This window comes from Centroberyx affinis, unplaced genomic scaffold (genome assembly GCF_046629955.1).
Source record: "Centroberyx affinis isolate AG114_WGS23_722 - 3 ecotype Tasmania unplaced genomic scaffold, CSIRO-AGI_Caff_v1 ptg002468l_1, whole genome shotgun sequence".
In the NCBI taxonomy this organism is placed as follows: domain Eukaryota; kingdom Metazoa; phylum Chordata; class Actinopteri; order Beryciformes; family Berycidae; genus Centroberyx; species Centroberyx affinis.
The window spans coordinates 120430-139068 of NW_027280701.1; the positions used below are offsets into that span (position 1 = coordinate 120430).

General features: G+C 41.0%; 2 protein-coding genes across 5 annotated transcripts; both read right to left on the reverse strand.

The window, feature by feature from the left end:
* Positions 1 to 2578: 2578 nt before the first annotated feature.
* LOC139656383 (dual specificity tyrosine-phosphorylation-regulated kinase 4-like) lies at positions 2579 to 7042 on the reverse strand. The gene is made up of 13 exons (XM_071533939.1): positions 6947 to 7042; positions 6194 to 6340; positions 5990 to 6107; positions 5666 to 5817; positions 5120 to 5256; positions 4831 to 4971; positions 4530 to 4668; positions 4194 to 4275; positions 3922 to 4094; positions 3737 to 3803; positions 3481 to 3610; positions 3140 to 3320; positions 2579 to 2608 (listed from the first exon to the last, which is right to left on the reverse strand). The coding sequence occupies exons 1-13, from the start codon at positions 7040 to 7042 to the stop codon at positions 2579 to 2581; spliced, it is 1593 nt and encodes a 530-aa protein (XP_071390040.1).
* Positions 7043 to 8334: 1292 nt separating this feature from the next.
* Positions 8335 to 18132, reverse strand: LOC139656386 (leukemia inhibitory factor receptor-like). Of its 4 annotated transcripts, none has more exons than XM_071533946.1 (18): positions 17929 to 18132; positions 17653 to 17669; positions 16598 to 16755; positions 16351 to 16504; positions 15955 to 16221; positions 15726 to 15852; positions 15067 to 15203; positions 14806 to 14954; positions 14546 to 14699; positions 14115 to 14176; positions 13813 to 14032; positions 11423 to 11599; positions 11223 to 11324; positions 10348 to 10524; positions 10049 to 10177; positions 9633 to 9726; positions 9403 to 9469; positions 8335 to 9249 (listed from the first exon to the last, which is right to left on the reverse strand). In XM_071533946.1, exons 3-18 carry the CDS (start codon positions 16727 to 16729, stop codon positions 8794 to 8796), a joined length of 2604 nt encoding a protein of 867 aa, XP_071390047.1. In that variant the 5' UTR covers positions 16730 to 16755; positions 17653 to 17669; positions 17929 to 18132; the 3' UTR covers positions 8335 to 8793. The 4 variants fall into 4 exon arrangements, with proteins under 4 accessions (XP_071390047.1, XP_071390046.1, XP_071390044.1 ...); XM_071533945.1 differs by having other exon boundaries at positions 17653 to 17673; XM_071533943.1 differs by having other exon boundaries at positions 17653 to 17809.
* Between the last annotated feature and the right edge of the window lie 507 nt (positions 18133 to 18639).

The following is an 18639-nucleotide window of genomic DNA, read 5'->3' on the forward strand; positions in this document are numbered from 1 at the left end:
AGAGGGGGTGCTTGACATGGTGGCGGCCAAGTTGTTTTAGTTGATGTGTCCAGCAGATCAGCAGATGTATTTGCACATCTTAGAACCTGATTCAATTGGTGACGATCAGGTAAGACTGGTTGACGACCATGAAAAGCACGGTGACTACTGGAAACCAAGCTACAGAGAAGCGTATGGAAACATACCCCCAGGGGAGCCCATGAGGGGGGCAGGATAAGCACCCCATTCAGACGGACCTGACGGCAGTCTGACAATGATATAGACCAAATTCTGGAGGCAACAGTGAGGAGAAATGTCGACAGGAAACTTCAAGCCATGACAACAGTCACTGTGAGCCTCGCATGTCAAAGATTTGGAGAAGAGGAACAGAAAGGCCAACCAGAACCAAGTGAGGATCCACAATATCAGGTGCTGAAGACCCTAAGGCGCCGCTACAAGCAGGCAGGGGAAGAGAAGCGCATAGACCTGGCTCAGTTGATGTACATCCTAAGGAAGAAGAGCTGCAGCTGTGTGAGCAAGCTCTGCTTCAGGACCTAGTGGTATTTCATATCAAGTCTACAGGAACTGCCCTAAACTCCTGCTGCACCTGTGGAAGATCCTGTGAGTTATTTGAAGAAGGGGCAGGACTCAAGAACAGTGGAGAGTTGCCGAAGGGGTTTGGATCCTCCTCTCTCCTCCTTAGACTCCTCTTCTCTCCTCCTTAGGTTCTTCCTCCTTAGTCTCCTTTTCTCTTCTCTTCTCTCTCCTCCTTAGACCCCCCTCCTCTTCTCCTTAGGCTCCTCGTCTCTCCTCCTTAGGGTTCTTCTCTCTCTTCCTCTCCTCTCCTCTCTCCTCCTTAGGCTCCTCCTCTCTCTTCTTCCTCTCTCCTCCGTCCGCTCCTAGTCTCTCCTCTTGTCCTCTCTCCTCCTTTGGATCCTTCTCTCTCTTCTTCCTCTCTCCTCCGTCCACTCCTAGTCTCTCCTCTTGTCCTCTCTCCTTTGGATCCTTCTCTCTCCTCATCTTTTGTTCTCCTCTCCTGTCCCCACAGCATACAGGCTGAGATCTTCTCCTTCTCAGAGTTGTTGATTCTCTCTCTTTCTGCCTTTGTCTGCAGTATCTGTGTTACCCTCTGAAAAACAGTAAAACAAACAGTAATTAAGCTAAAATAGCCATTCATTTGAAACATTTTCCCTTAAATGTGAGAAAATGTGTCTGGAAATGTTTAAAGGCGACAGCGATTTTTCCTGTATCTACTGCCAAATTAACTATTTGCTGTAAAAGAAAACTAATTAAATCCAGTCCAAAAACTGTTGGGAACATATTTAAAGTTGTGTCTCTATATATTTCATTGACTCATAATATCATTAAATCCTGATAATAAGTTACTTTTTGTTTGTTTTTCTGTTTGTTTATTATATATGGACTTGACTCTAAAATGTGACTTTAAAATTTCACCTCTCATCACTTATATATATAATATATGGATATTTTTCCATGCTACATCATAGCTGTAGCAACAAACAAAATTATGCCATGGAAAAGCCTAATCTACTTTGAATGGCTGGGGGTGTGGACTATGCATTTATTAAAAAAAAATATATTGGAAATATATAGGTACAAAGATGTTCCATGTGGAGGGAAATAGTTTTCATGTATTTATTTTGCTACAGTCCCCCCACACTTATCAGAGGGAGGGGTCTTTGTATGGGAAGTGTTGTGGTCATCAGACCTCTTTGGATTACACAAGCAGGTTGCTCAAATGTATGTGCATTGGCCAGAAATCAGCCATACCAATTTATTGACTGATGTCAACACATTGTCAACACACTGAGCCTGGTAACCCGAAATGATGTGAAATGAGCACCATGTATTTAAATGGAAATATATGCTCTGTGCACAAAAAGTGAGAGAAATACATTTTCCACCACCAAACAGATACAACATAACAGATACAACTACAAACAAGCAGTAGTGATATTGAAATAATAGTGTGGTGGTGTAAACACTTGCCTACAACTCTGACAACCCGGTTTCAATTCTCAACTCATGCCAAGAAGTTTTCTATTCTGAGTGAAATTTTCATTATTAGCAAAAAATTTGTTTGATTTAACCATGACTAAAACCTTTTCACGTGAAAAACAGGAGCAAATGGCGTGTCCAATTCATGGTATTATCATCCAGTTTGTGGTGGAACATGTAATCAGTGTTTCAAACTTCATATTTCATTTCAAAACATTTTATGATATTGTGTTGCCACATTAGCCCCTGACTGTCTGAAAAAGAAGCTTGATTTGTCGATAGTTGTTATAACAAATTAAGTCGCCAGGGGGTCTGAAAAGCTGCTAAAACTAGCAACAAAGCTGCCCAGTTGGCAACAGTAGACCAATTTAAAGTATGCATGATGTATTTCTGTAGTTCTACTCAAATTACATGACATTGATTGGTAGATTTCCCTACCAAAAAAAACACACACACACACACCAAGACATACCAAGCGTAGACAGTTGAGTTCGATTTCAGCCTAGTATGTACTTCAACACACCCAAAGCCAGATTTTAAACTGTAAAATAACCGGCCCGCTCTGACCACTAAATCAAATTTACCCCACACTCTTGTGCAGGGTGAATCTCTGAAGACATCGTGGAGCGTGGATGGAGAGAGGCAAGAGACATTTTGAACTATGAAACATATTACTATTTCCTGATAAAAAATATTTGGGTCTAATCTAAAACATTTGCAGTTTAAGGCTGCTCTGCTCAAAGATGGTGGCTCTCCAGGATGTTGTGCAAGCACACAGACAATGAATCCTATTTACTACAGTGTATTCCAATGCTATATGCTCGGAGCTGTTTCCTGAAACACTCTCTGCTTATCCCATGCACACCTCCCTAAGAGACAGAGTGGTTCTCCAAAGCAGTGCAATAATGATGTTTGGACGGCAGAGCAGAAAGCCTATAAACTAGCTGGAGCTCCTATCGTTCAAACTGGCATTGGAGCATTTTCAGCAACAGTGCCTCATACACACTGGGCATCATGTTCTCATGCACAGACTGTCTCCCTTTCTCCTCTCCCTAGCACAAACTCTGCTGGTCTACAATGAACAATTCTATGATATCTTTTAGGAAACATGGCTTGCACATGGCTTGCTCATGGTACTTACACTTTGCACAGGGATTTTTCCCTTCCCTGCGGTGGAGCTCTTGAGTGTGACCTCGGCTTCCTTCTCCTCGACTGGTTGCAGTCGCACAGCTGGCATTTGCACTCTCTTGTAGAGAAGCTGCTTCCTAATCCACGGATGCTGCATGGCCTCGTCTGGTGTCATGCGCTCCTCTGGGTTATATCTAAATAACGAAATATATGAAGTCCACACATTCAGAAAGAAACTGAGGACACTCTGCAAGATACACTGAAAGAAAGCTTAGCTTACTTATTACAACATAGTACAACACATTTTTGGAAAAGTATAGTTCCTATCGAGTGTTTCTGAGGGAGTGCACCTACTTGAGGCAGCGCTGAATGAAATCCAGGAAGTTTGCATCCTTAGTCTTCAGGAGGCTGGCCAGATTCCTGCTGTTGGGAACCCGAATTTTGCCGTTGAAGTTCATTGTGTTCTTCGGGACGCCCTTAGAATCTGCACAACCATAACACACTGACAAGTCAGTTACAAGATATCTTGTAGAGGATCACAGCACCATTGAGCCTATCACAAAGATGCCTAGCCAAGAAACAATCAAATGACTTGAATGTTTTTGCTCACCAAATAACTTCTTCCTCTCCTTTTTTGGTGCTGTCCGCACAAACTCTGCAGGAGGGACACCCAGCACCTTAAAGAATACACACAAAAACCCTTTGTAAGCATTACATCTTGGTGAAGAAATATTTGCTGCAGTCAATGAAATGGCAAATGGCCTGATGTTGGTGTTGCACGTCTGGTAGTGTTACCTCCATGATGCAGTTGAACTGGTCGTACATGTCGAGGCCAGCAAAGAGAGGGGAGCCGGTGTGCAGCTCGGCCAAGATGCAGCCCAGGCTCCACATGTCGATGGCCATGCTGTAGTCTTTGCCCAGCAGAACCTCCGGAGACATGTACAGCAGAGTCTGGATGCAGGCAGTGGCTGTGGAGGAGGAGCAGGAAAAGGCCGATAGTAAAGGTGGAATTGACACAGCCTGTAATATTTCATAATGATGAGAACAATCAACCAACACACACTCACCTCTGTTCTCCTCAAAGCAGCTTGCTCCGAAGTCAATGACCTTCACATGCTCCTGGTCTTTCTCAGAGAGGAGGATGTTTTCCTGAAAAAGCAACATGTAAGTATGACCAGTGCCTTACCTGCAACACATCTTAGTAAAACTACTCTTAAACTACTCAATATTGTCTAACAACTCAGTGCACTGTAACAAATAACAATGAATACACCTCGCATTGAGTATTTTAGGCAAGGAATCAAGAATCGGTGAGAATTCGATTGGAATACCCAACACTTGTGGATTTTTGAGCTGCACCGATGGATCGTTTCACAGTGAAGATCGATAACTTTGACTCCTACCGGTTTTAGGTCGCAGTGGATGATCCTCTCCTTCTGAAGCAGTTGCAGGCAGTTGAGCAGGTCTATGGCGAACTGTCTGACCTGAGGGATGCTGAAGCCCTGGAAGTTGTTCGCCTCCAGAGTCTTATACAAGTCTTTTCTGGAGAGAATGAGAGTGATAGACTTACGTTACCTTTTGATTTGATGAACAAATCCCCACAGCCTCTTGAGTTGCTTAATAGCATTGGTACAACTTAGCTTGCTTGCATGAGTCCAGCTGCATCATCATAGTAACAAAATAATGAGTATTTTCTGAACTTACCCCAAGAGTTCGAAGGAGATGCAGAGATGGCTGCGGAAGTAGAAGTTATCCTTCATATGCAGGATGTTGGCCGCGTTGTTGTCGTCCTTCTTCCGCAGCGCATCTAAGATCTTCACCTCAGCCGTCCCCTCAAGGTTGCACCTAAATACCAACAGGACCACAGAGGAGAATATAAGCTCAGTGATAATGAGTGACTGTTGTCTAAGCTGATTCCTAAAGTATCATATCAGGTTCAGCTTTGTCTCTTTTATTTGTGTCTGCTATTCTGGAGTTTTAGAAAATGTTTCACCTGTCCAGGTTCCGTACGACTTTCAGGGCCACAAGCTCCATTGTTTTGTGGTCCCGGCACTTGAGGACGTGGCCGAAGCCGCCTTCACTGATCACTGCCAGCACCTCGTAGCGGTAGGCGATGTGATCTTTGATGACCTGCGGACCAAAAGTTCAAAAGATCAGTCAATAAGATACCATGGGACAAATCGCCCCACAGTGCAAAGCCTCCAAATATTCACATCCACTAAATTGAAAAAATATGAATGGAAAATAAGCTTTTTGCTACTGTCATAACCCATCCTGATTCAAAATACAGGTTTCACTTCAATGTTCACAAACATCATAAAGCTAAAGAAACCTTCTGAAAACATTATGTGCTGAACTTGGGTTTAGCTGTCACATGCTATCAGACTTTGTAACAAAAGCTCAATCAATGAATTTGAAGGTGCAAAAATGTCTTCAGTCCAACAATAAAGGGATAAACAAATGATAATAATTGTTGAGCAATCAACAACCGGAAGTAGGAATAATTTCCTTCTGCTTGAAAGAATAGTGCAATACTTACCGTCCTGTAGAATCCTTCCTCATCGTCGTACTGTGAGTTATAGGATCCCTGGATCTTCTTAGCCTTGCGGCCGAGGTACCACACCTGCTCATAGTCTTTAATTTCTTCCTGCTCAAACTCTGTCAGGTATTTCTTGTAGGCCTTCAAGACATCTGTATGAAGGGAAAGAAAAGGTGAGTCAGGTGTCTTTTTCACTTGCTCTCTCTCTGTGTTCCTCTCTAATGATCTCACTATAAGATTATAAAAAGGTTGTAAACTTGTATCCTAAACTTGGGCCCTTTTTGACAGTTCAAGGAGAACCTCTCCTGGTCTCAGCCCACTTACATGCAGGGGACATGGCCTCTTGTCCATTACAGGATTTCTCCTTCTCAATCTTCAGCTTCTTCTTGGAAGCGAAGCTTTCCACGGTGAAGCCGTGGCCTTTCTGCGCTCGCACCTGTGGCTGATCAGAGGAACCAAAGACATGCAGTGAGATGTTTTATGAGGAGACAGATAACAACAAATGTGTAAATAGACATCAGGACTGACCAGAAGACCACCACGCTGGTGGGTTTTCTGCTGGCTCCCGTGGATCTGTGGTAGAACAACATCCGGCTGCTGGGGGCGCTTTGGAGCCTTCACACCCACAGACTTTGGCTCCAGCTTGGGCAAGAAGCCTTTCTTGGTGACATTGTTCTGTGCATCAAAAAAGAAAAAAAGAAAATGTGGGATTTTCTTGAAGACGATGCAGAATGATGCAATTACACAACAGCTTTTGAGGGGAGAACATCAGTCATTAAATGTTGAATAAAATAATGACCTTGCTGTTGTCAGAGCAGTACAGACTCCACAGGTACACTTGAGAAAAGGAAGCCAAGGCACTCCTCTTTAGTGTGCAAAAGTTAAGAAAGCCTTTATTTTTCTATGTTTACCCGAAGTGTTTCAGCATACACTAGGTGTTTCATCGAGGGTATCTCACAGGTACAGCTTAATGTAGCCCATATTACTCACATAGTCTGTATTTTTTATTGCTGTCAGAGCACTACACATGTGCACCCACAGCCTTTCTGTTTTTCACTGCTCCCCAAACTTTTGACAGGCAGTGTAGGTTTCTCTCACCTGTGTTATCTTCCCACATACAGTGTAAACAGTCATACAACTCATTAATAAATCAATACTACCAAATAATTAATGAACAATAATTAAAATCTGCCCATAGTGTCTCTGGGATTTAATCTTATCAAACGGGTGTCTTTGATGTCCAAACGTTTGAGATTTCACTGAAAAATAAATTCAACCAACCTTGGTCTGTGGTTCGTTGCCTCTTCTTTTGAGAAGTCTCTCTGGCCTCTTTCCAATTTCTACCCTGGAAACTTTCAAAAGGTCGCAAAAACTCATGTTGTCGGTCGTCTATCTAAACAGTTGATGTGTAATTTCTCCGCTCGGGTCTCTTCACTGAACGCTGCAACGAAAACCTAAACTTATAAAGAACTGGGCCGTTTATGACGGTATAGTGGTGCGGCTGGTTCCGAACACTATGATAAAGACCTATAGTAAAGTAGGTCTACATAACAATACTATACTACTATGAGAAATATTATAGGAATATCATAGTGTACTATAAATATATAATAAATAAATATATAATAAGATAAGCAATAGCCTACTATAAAGAACAATATAGCTCAGGACTACCACGGACACTATTGGCCTCAATAGGAATATTACAGTGACTATTGTCTCGCATCAGTTCACCAGAGCCTATATGGAAAATCCAGCTGATTTGCCAACAAATACTCCAAACCTGCTTAGGCTATATGGAAAATACATTTCTTGGGAAAAGTGGAGCAATGATTGATGACTGACAAGAGATTGTTATTCTACTTAGTCAATCACAAATTATTGAATAGGCCTACAGGCACACTATAGGTCTCTACTGGAATATTATGGCCTCGTGAAAAACATTTATCTAACTTAGTAGGCCAACATAACTATAGGGATATTATTTGGAATACTACAGTAGCTAATACCATAGGGGATGGAAAATATCATAAATTAGGATAAAGTCTGTGAGTGACTATTATATGAGATTTTTCGTTAGCGCCGGCAGTGATAGCATTTCTGTCTCAGGAGGAGTCTGTATGAGTAGCCTACACATGCCATATTTAAATTCAAATTGTAAAAAACACAGACACAAATGAAAACTAACCACTTTTTTTATCTTTCTGTTTGAACCTATAGGAGCCTGTGATGGATTTTCGTAAAAAAACGAAAAACGTGTGTGGTAGTTTATGGCATAATTGGACATGCTGCATATTTCATATTTTCGTACATTTTTCTACTATTTTCTTATGATGCATATTTATCAACCTTTTCTTTTTTGAAACACCCACCCTCTTTTATTTTTCTTTGCTCTATCTACTATTTGCTGGTGCTACTATCCCATTTCCCCATAGAACTAATTAAAGTTTCATTATGTTATTATCTTCAGCATCTTTCAATCCATATAGGAAAGTAGAAAATAAAATTGGTATGTTTAATTCAATGTGTGTGTGTGTGTGTGTGTGTGTGTGTGTGTGTGTGTGTGTGCACGTGCTTGGTGAAGACGGTGCTAGAGCGCCCCCAGCTGGATGGGCAAAATTTCATCGTTGTGGCCAATATTTTCACACTGTAGAATACTTACAGTAGCCTATACTTTATTAGTGTGCATGGTGAAAATTACATTTTATACATGCATATATACATTCCTTCCACTCTAAATGGACTGCACATTAAATTCACATTTTACCATCTGAGAAACAGTAACAGAGCATCAGTCTTTCTTCTCTGGGAGCAATAAATGTTCACTATGGACACTCAGACACTTCACAAACATTATGACACTTTCATATCAGTGCACTAGTCATAACTTACACTACATTATTATGTTCTTATGCTTTGTTATTGTCCTCTTAACTTCTCATTTTCTATTCTTACTGTAATTATTGTACTTCTTTCTCTTTGTGAATTAAATGTTTCTATTCTTTTTATACTGAGAGGATATGACAAACACACTTTAATTTGAGCTTAAACTTTTTTTTTGCAGCTGCAACATGATATTATATTCCTATCCTAAATGTGACATATGCCACAAAATACGCCTGCAGCAACTATTGGGAGGATGACTGTGGTATCAAAATGTACGTGAGGACACAGGGGAGAGAGCTCTCTGGACTCTCTTCTGTTTGAGTTTGACCACAGGTTTCCACTGGACTCTGAAGCTGGTAGCCTTCCGAGTTTTTCCTATCTTGAAGCTCAGGACTCGAGGGCGACATGCTGTCGTACGAAGGGTTCACGAACACGCTTCTGAACGGAACGGATGGTAGACCTGACGGACGCGAGATGTTTTTAGTGTTTAAAGTGAGGGCTGCTGTGACGTGGCTTCTCAGCGGCTGGTTGTAGTAACCCTTGGGTGACTGAGTTTGCGTGCTGACGAAGTGCCTTTCCTCCTGGCTGATGTCACCGTTCCCTGGTGGTCGTTTACAACACAGCTGTGGAACATCCACAATATCCGTTTCGCCCTGGTGATATGAATCCACATGGAGCCAGTGACGACCATGTTCTCCCTGGAAAACAGAAAAATGAACTCGCACCCATACAGTAGAAAGAGAGGGGTGGCAGCTAGATGTACAGAATGCAGTTGATTCACATTGCATTGCAAAACAGTGATTAACATAATCAGCAGGGACACTGGACTTTAAAATGACTAGATAACCCACCAGTGATGTCAACCAGTTGTCCGTCAAAACTGGTATTGGGATTGGAGGATAGATCTTCAGTTTGACACTGTTGGATGTAAGATTGCATGAAAAGAAATCTCTTGATCATACAGGGGGAAAATGAAGTCAGTGCATTCTAATTTCAGCGGTGAGTTAGTGTGATTAAATAAAATTTAGCACCAAAGAAGCAACTAGAAACAAATAGTCAATCAAGGCCGATATTAGCTTACCATGTCCAGTGTCTGTAGCAAAGGATAATAATGAGGGAAAGGAGACTGAAAACGCTGACTAGGGAAATGATGACCACCATGATCATTTTATCAGCTGTTGAATTAAGACAGACAGTTCTGATGAGCAAGGAGAGTAAACCAAACAAAAACAAATGCTGATGCTGGAAACTTTATATGATTTGGTTTAGCTTCCTTTGTTTTGTTCCAAATTTTCCATGCTCATATAAACTACATAATATCATATTACAAACAAGACAGACAGACAGGGAAACAAGCAAGTACTTGTTTGTTTAGTATATACATTCAGTTTCCTTAATGGTGTCTTGGAGCAGAGGGACATTACGGTAACTTCTTAGCATATCCCACACCCATGGATTTCTATTATACTGCATTGATCCTAAAGGTAAGCAACATACTCGGTGAATTCATGGACAGTGAAAAGGACGTATCGCCACACTCTCCTGCCGATGTCAGCGCCTTCACTGTGAATTTGTAGGAGCTGATTGGGAGGTTCCTCGCCATCAGGCTGGTGGCTTCGGGGTTGTCTTAAAAACCAAGAGAAAGAAATGGCCAATCCATTACAGTCAATCCTGAGGGACATTGAAGATCCACATGTAGCAGTGTTGAAGAAGTCTGTGAAACTGAGTAAACAGTTCTCCTGCATAGCATTACTGACAACATATAATAATCTGAGAATAAATGGGTATCATCGTACCTGTACTGATGTTGAAACCTCTGTTCAGATTTGAGCGAGGTGCAGAGTTGTCAGTGTAATACATAATGTAGCCTTGAATGAAGGCACTCTGGTTTCTTGGGGCGATAGCGGTCCAGGTCACCTCAACATCCGAACCCAACTGTTCCCATTTCAGTTTAATCTGATTATCTGGAAGTTCTGGCAAAGCAAGCACATGAGATGGGTGAGAGACAGTTGAAAAAGTGGTGTGGACTGGTACATTCATTGAGTATACAGCAGAGGTGCGACCAAGTCGACTTTGCTCAGGTCCCGAGTCAGTCTGAAGTATCGGGGCATAAGTCTCAAGTCAAATAAATTACCAGTAGATTACCAAATCAAGTCCATGTCAGTAATGTCAAGGCCCAAGTCTAAATGTAGAACAGCAAGTCAAGTCAGAACAAATCAAGAGTCCAGTATCAATTTAATATCTTAAATAAAACTAAATATCTAGGACTTTTCAATGCAATATGGTTTTAATAGGATAAAAACTTGGTAAGAGCATCATGAGTTTGATTTCTAGAATCAGTTTCAACTTCAATAAATTCAATCATTCCATACAAATTCAGAAAACAGAATTTAAATTCAGTCGTCTGCTGGAACAAATCTCATCACTTTCAATCTAAGTCATTTACACAAACACAAGATCTCAAGTCAAGACTTTAGAAACCTTTTCAAGTCATCAAAGTACAAGTCAAAGTCAAGTCACCAGAACCCAAGTCAAGTCTCAAGTCTTCTCTTCATGCATCAAGTCAAGTCTCAAGCAAGTCGAGTCTGACTCGAGTCCAAGTCATATGACTGGAGTCCCCACCTCTGGTTTACAGTATGCCACAGGAGAGTCATGAAGCTGAAATCCTTACTTGTCTCTCTGACATAGCCCTCTCTTCTCTCTAGTAGCTCTGGGGCTCCTTGGGTGCAGGCATATATGGACAACGAGTATTTAACCCCATCTGTGAAGTGTTCTGGGGTGGAGATATGGCCAAGAAGGAGGAGGAGATGTATTGTTACACTGGTACAACCAAGAACTAAAACAGAGCGCCACCATTCTCCTGAAACTCACCTGATAATATCCTGGCATTAGTTACTCCAGGAGGCACTTTGAGCCACTCCACTCTGCATGTGCTGAAGGTGGGACACCAGTCCACTACATAGCCACAGCTGGCTGCAGGGTTCACAGACCAGGACACATTGAAACCACCGTCGCTGCCGCTGATGCGAGAGGACTCCACCTCTCTGTCTGAAAACAACAAATATTTATGAATCTTAGTTGTTTTCTGAATTACAAGTTTTGAGCTAAAATTAGCTTTCAAGCCAACAAAGCCAATGACAAAGCAGTGTTATTATTCCTGCATTTTGCATGGTGCCTTTTCATGTCACATTTCTGTTAGATCACTAGCTTACTCCTCTCCAATGTGAAACTGTGACTTGATTACATGCAGTATGTGTCAGTTACAGGCCGCCATCAGCTGCCAGGGATATGTCCATGTTGTTGTAATTCCTACTGGTTACCAATAGAGGTCAACAAAAGACAGATTAATTATAAAGCAGTGATTCTCAACCTTTTTCATATCAAGGACTGTTGGAAAGGCTGTTGGCTGGTATGTAGGTGCCCCCTAGTCTTTTACTGTCGGAGGTGGAATGGGCCATTTTGTACCTTTTATGATGTTTGATTATTTAGCAGATAGTGTTAGCTTCCTACAAGTGGGCTATGCTAACTTAAAGCTACATGTGGTTAGATTATTCTAACAACACTATTTCACTGTTCCTATCTCCGAATGATGTTGGCATTATACATTGTTCAAATTATACTAATCATGGTGATATGTTGGAAGTCTGTTTACATAGTAATTAGATTAAGCTAGTTCATATGTTGGTAACACTTTACAATAAGTGTCACTAAGGGTCACTTTACAATAAGGGTCACTAATTAACAGTTAACTAATGTGTCTGGTAATCATTTACTAATGGTGTTCATGTTAACTAAGGTATTAATTTATACATTATTTAACAGTCATCTTTATAAACTATTAAATAATGTATACATTAATACCTTAGTTAACATGAACACCATTAGAAAATTACACATTAGTTAACTGTTAATTAGTTAATGCTTATTAAGCATGCTTATTAAGCATTAACTAACAATTAACTTAGTGAGCCTTATTGTACAGTGTTACCCATATGTTGGTTAATTATGTCTGCATGTTCTGCCCCTGGTCCTGGTTTATCTCTCCCTTCACTCCCCAGTCCTGTCATCCTCCTGCCAGCCACCAGATGTCCTCGGACTTCCCCTCATCACCAGTTCCCCCCTCCTGCTTCCACCACACCTGTCTGTCATCTGCCCATTAGCCTTGCGCCCTTGTTCTGCTTTTTCCTGCCTGTCATGAGCCAATCACCTCCCGGCCTTTCCCCTGCCAGCCAGCTGTCCCTCATTTGTGTAATCAGTCTGTGTGTATATCTTGTCTTTGTTCCTTGTAGTCTTTGTCAGTTCGTCTGTTTAGTTACCTGCTCTGTTCTTGTTGTGTTACCCTGTGTTTCATGTGGAAGTCGTCGTGCCTTGTTACTGGCCAGGTTTGGTTTTGTCTTCCTTTGTTTGCCAGCCTGTTGTGGTTTTTTGCTTTTTGGATTTCTTGTTCTGTACTCTGCCTCAGTTCTTTATTAAAGCTTCTAGCTTCAGAAAAGCTCTCTGCCTCGACTGTCTGCATCTGGGTCCTAGCCTCTGCCCTCCCCCCTGACAAATTATGTGAATTTGGAACTTGTTTAATATGACTGCATTGTTAGAGTATCAGCCTTGTTTATCCTATGTGCAGTATTGGCAGTGGTGTTATCATTATAGAGTATATAGCCTAAGAGGATTTAACCGTGTAATTTAATGATTGAGCAATTTGAGTCATTTATATTTGGTTGCCTTGTCTGTTCTTATTGGAGACCACACCATTCTCTACACCTGTAAACCCACTTTGGTTGCAGTACTGTGCTGTTGTGCAAAGAGAACAATTCAAGTAAAGAAGAGTTCACAATATCCAAGTGTCCTGTGTGTTCTGACCGACACCCCAAGGTGAACATTATATAGTGAATCAACACCTGAAACAGTCCTAAGAGACTTCCTATTCGACAAGGACCCCTAATTTAGTCAACATTAGGGCCACAGACCCCCATTTGGTGAGATTTTGTCTGAGAATATTTTTATTGTTAGATATGATTTTGTCCAGAATTCCATGACTATCTGTATTGTAGGTAGAGAAATAACAGAGAAACTATGATCAAAACAGTCATTCCTCTACATTCTCTAATTGTGTTCACTTCTTGTAAATGAAATGACAATGAAATTTAACAATTCATCACTTTTTTTTTTTAAGGTCCCCCACGTGGTCCCCGGACCCCACGTTGAGAACCACTGCCTGAATGTTTCTGTAACTGAACTGCAAGCAACTCCCATTATCTTCATACCTGGATGGAGTGTGGAGATGGTAATGGCTGCTGGGGAGGAGCTGCCAATCACATTCCTCGCTGTAACGGTGACAATATGCTCTTCACTGGCGAAGAGACTGAGAGCAACACTGTGCTCAGGTGGAAATATGGTTTTGGTTTGTCTTTCTCTCTCTGTGGCCTTCCTCCAGGTCACTTCATAGTCTCTGATCTCACCATGACTCTGGTTTGGCAGTAGTGTCTGCAGAGGAACATCATCATCAGTTTATTCTCGTTCACCACTTACAGCACAGACACAGACACCGTACACTCATCAGACTTACTTTCCATCTTATAATAGTTTGGTTATGCTCCATCTGCATCCACACGTCTAATGAATCTGGAACTGTGGGGCAAACAGACAATACTTGATCAAAATGAAGATTGTGTAAACCAGCGGTTCTCAACGTGGGGTCCGGGGACCACCAGGGGTCCTTGAGGGCATTCCAGGGGGTCCCCAGCAAATTGATGACTTGTTAAACTTCATTATTTTGTCATTTTAGAATGACTATTTTGATCATAGTTTCTCTGTTATCTCTGCATCATATCTAACAATAAAAATATTCTTTGGGTCAAATGGGGATCCGTGGCCCTAATGTGGACTAAATTAGGGTCCTTCATATGAAAAAGGTTGAGAACCACTGGTGTAAACTATATCTTTGACAAGTCAAACTGGGTTGAAGGGTTTTTGCTGTTTTTATCATTTCATACTCACGATCATCCTTGGTCCAGAAGGTACGGGTTGCACTCCAGTTACTCCATTTCCAGAAATGATGCTCTGTTCCACATCGTACCTTCACTGTGTACATCTGACTAGGCATCAGGCCATGCAAAACTGTAACCTTAAGGCCAACTCCAGAGTCATTTGTCTGGAAACAAAATAAGAACCAGATGGACGATGATATACTTTAACCTTCAAAGAAGTTTTCACTTTCAAAATCTTTATGTCTCACCCTCAGTCAGTTTTCAACTCACCATGTGTGTTTGTCCACTGGGGGGAAAAAGCTGTATTTGGCACACGATAGGTAATTGATTGTACTTTAGTATCGTCCAGCTCCACTCCAGGCTGACGTTTCTGGAGTTCACAGTTGAAGCTGTCAGGTTCTCCGGAGCAAACATGTGTACTGAAACAAGTGTTCAAATGAATTTTAGAAATATAGTGGTTACAAAGGCCCGCACATAAGCAGACAAGTATTTTAGTACTTAGAATATGCAACTTTTACAGAGCTACTACACCTCTTTCACTCAGGTCTGCCCTGTATGTGAGCTCATGTGAGCCAAGCACATTTTGGGCTTTCACTGTCCAGTTCCTCTCACCGACGTTCACTTGCACTTTTTGTTTGCAGCTGTTTTTTTTTTTTTCTGAGCATAGTCTGTAAAACAAATGGGCAGAGAATATATATATTCAGTTACCAGTAAATGTACATTGCTTGATGTTTTTCCCTAACATAAATAGGCCACCATGAGTGATCCTACAAACTGAACCACACTGCAAAAAACATCCATCTTAACAAGTGATTTAGTCTGATATTCAGCCTTCAAATCTGATTTTTCTTAAACCAAGAGAAAAATAACTAACTCCACTTGTTTCCAATGCAGTTTCACTTGCTTCAGGAATTTTCCAGAAATGAATGTCACCATCTTGAAAGTCAGAATATGGCAGATCACTGCACTGCAATCAAGAAAATGACTCTCGATTCTACAAAATCCTTGAAACAAATTGATTTGCATTGGAAAAAAGTGAAATGATCTCACCCCACTGGCAGATTCTTTCACTAATTTTAAGAAAATTATGATTTTAGGACTCGATAATAGACCAAATCACTTGGTAAGATGGAGATTTTTTGGATGCAGGCCTATCAACACACTGCATTAATACGCTTCTTCATTAATACCTTCCAAGCAGTCGATAAGTTGTTGCTCTCGGTCCAGTCAGATTTGTGTCTCTCCCTATATTCCAGTGACATTCGACTGATTGCAGATCCCGGGTCTCACACTGAAGACCCAAATCAGCAGGCGGGTCTGAGGCAAGGCAAGCACCATCAAACAATAAAGTACAGTTGTATCTCTGACTATTGGGACAACTGAACACATACAAACTCCAGAATAATAAGTCATACTTACAGCCAATATAAACGCAGGCGCCAGAGTCATATGTATTACATATAACATCATAGCCAATTAATGGAGATGCTGTGTTGAGGTCGACGGTCAACACATATGTCTGATTGCTGATCTTAGTAGTGTTCATGTCAATACTGTTATACCCCTTTATAAACATTTTGTCAAATCTCCCCCCTGGCTCCAGAACGCAGCAGAAGGAGAATCTGCTGCCAACCTCAACCACTCTGTCCTGTGGAAAAACCATTGGTCGGCCTGACGGGTTCGTCCCTGCAGGGCAGAGTAAGGATCAAATAAATATCTGAAAGAGTAATGTGACTATCAAATTTGAAAGTGTGTTCGCTTTCATGTTTTAACATCATCAAAACACATGAAGTGCCCCGCAGGCTGAATATTAACCGGGAATAGTCTGTTCTTGACTCCATGGACTTGTGTGGTTTTTGTAGCGGGAACTCAGTCTGACCGAGTGGGAGGCACACTCCAAAGGCAAAGAGGAAGTCCAATTCCAGGAATGAGTAATTCCTATGTGATCTGCGGTCACAACAACTTCATCCTGAAAATATTCAAACCAAGTTACTGTTATCCTAGGTAGTCATTGACTGTAGCCGCTCTGGCTTTACAGATGAAATTACAGAGGAGCTCTTACATCATGTACTCTCTTGCCTGCTCTTCGAACCTCCACCTCATAGATCAGCTCTTCCTGTATCGCGGAGCAGGAAGGGTCGTCTTCCCATGTTAGGAAGATCCTCTGGTCATTGAAGTTATAGGTCTCTTTCATATTCTGAGGTCCACACTGTATGACACCTGTGAGGAAAATGCCCATAGTATGTAGTAGTAGTAGTTAATTCATGCAAAATCCCCTTAAGATTAAGGCGAGGAGACCCCATCAAAACCTCCTTAAACACCCCTTTATGTTTGACTCCTTACTTTGTAATTTAATGTAAAATTCAGGGTGACCTTTCCATTAATAACTCATTAATAAGCCTATAAACTATGCATAAAAGGTATGAAAAATCATCAAATCACAAATCAACCCATGAAAAATCCCTTAAAAACCCATGATACTAACCATACTTTTTTTTAAAGCTATGTTATTTTTAATGCATAATTAATGTTTATGTAATGGAGAAATTAAGGACATTTCAAAGATCAGATTAAGCGGTCTGGTTTCATAGTATAAGTAGTATTCATGAGCAAACATCTGATTTTTTCTGGGTTTTCTTGAGGTGGTCTAGGACTCAAAATCCACAGATTTACATAACCTGCCGTATACTGGTGCACATTAAGCATTTTTAATCTAGTGATATTCCAAATAGCACCTCAGTAGCATTTATAATAACCAGGAATACACAGCCTGAATCAAAAATAAAAAAAGACAAAAAAAATAAATAAATAAACAATCAAGAAATAAAATCGCTATGACTATATACCAAGAAAATATACTGTGTCATTACATATGCAACCATGTACTACCAGCAACAATTTTTCATCAAGCAGTCAATGCAAAACTATTATTACTAGGGCTGTGTCACTAAAATACAGTATAGAATCCGTGTTGTACATTTACTTTTACAGATTACAGATAGGGCAAATTCATATGGGATTTACATCACTGATATTCTTTACAACTATTACAAGTTACTGGAGGTGCCCAGGTAATTCTAAGTCTTTTTGAATAAAGGTATACAATGAGGTACTCACCATCGTCTGGGTCACTTCTATCTTGTGTTCCCATGCAGAACAGTGAGACCAAGAAAACCCAAGTGAACATCATACTGCTCCTTATAATGACCGATATGTTTATGGTGAAATACTTTTGTTAGTCTCTTGTCAACAAAGCTTCATGGTGTCAGTAAGCCTGTGGAAATAAATGTGTATAACTTGTGCAATGCCATTAGAATGAACAATATAAACAGTAGGCTGTGTCTGTAAGTTATGAGGAATTTATAATGAGGAGGAATCAAAATAATTACTTACACAACAAGGTCCGACTGGTTGTTAGTATACCATTTAGGATAATTTAAATGTTAAATTCGGGCACTTACTTCCGCTCCTGCATGTCAGACCACGACTATCAAAATCCTCCCGAAAACAAAACGAACAAATCCCTTCCCAAACAGCAGATAATCAGACCGACACTTAACATAATAGCAGTGAAAATCCATTTGCTGCTTGAGGTTTTCGCAGCCTAATGATTGTGAAATCCATGTGGAGCGACATGCAGGAAATGGAGAAGCAGCTTTCTGGTAACCCTGAGTCACAGAGGCCAGATCAGACATGCCCAACTCCCACTCCCATGTTTTGTTACTCGGAATCGGCCTTTAAAAAACCTGGACCAGTTTCAGTATCCAAGTGTGTGTGTCAAACTGAAACCTCCCAAGTCTGCCAGAATGAAAATAGGGGAAAAAAGACAAAAACAACAAGAACAGAGGTGTCGAGTCATGTTTTATGATCAATGCGTCCCTTTAATAAGCTTGTTTCTCATGGTCCGTACAGTGTGCTGCAGAGGGAAAAACCACAGATTGGAGAGAAAAGGAGGGAACACATGTATGTACAACGTCTTGAAAATGCTCTCTCGGGGGGGAAAAAATATAAACAACACTTCTTTTTATCACTCGTTCCTCCAGTCCCTTTACAACACAGACACGAGAGTTCGGAGATCCGTAGACAAGCTGAATATATTAGAAG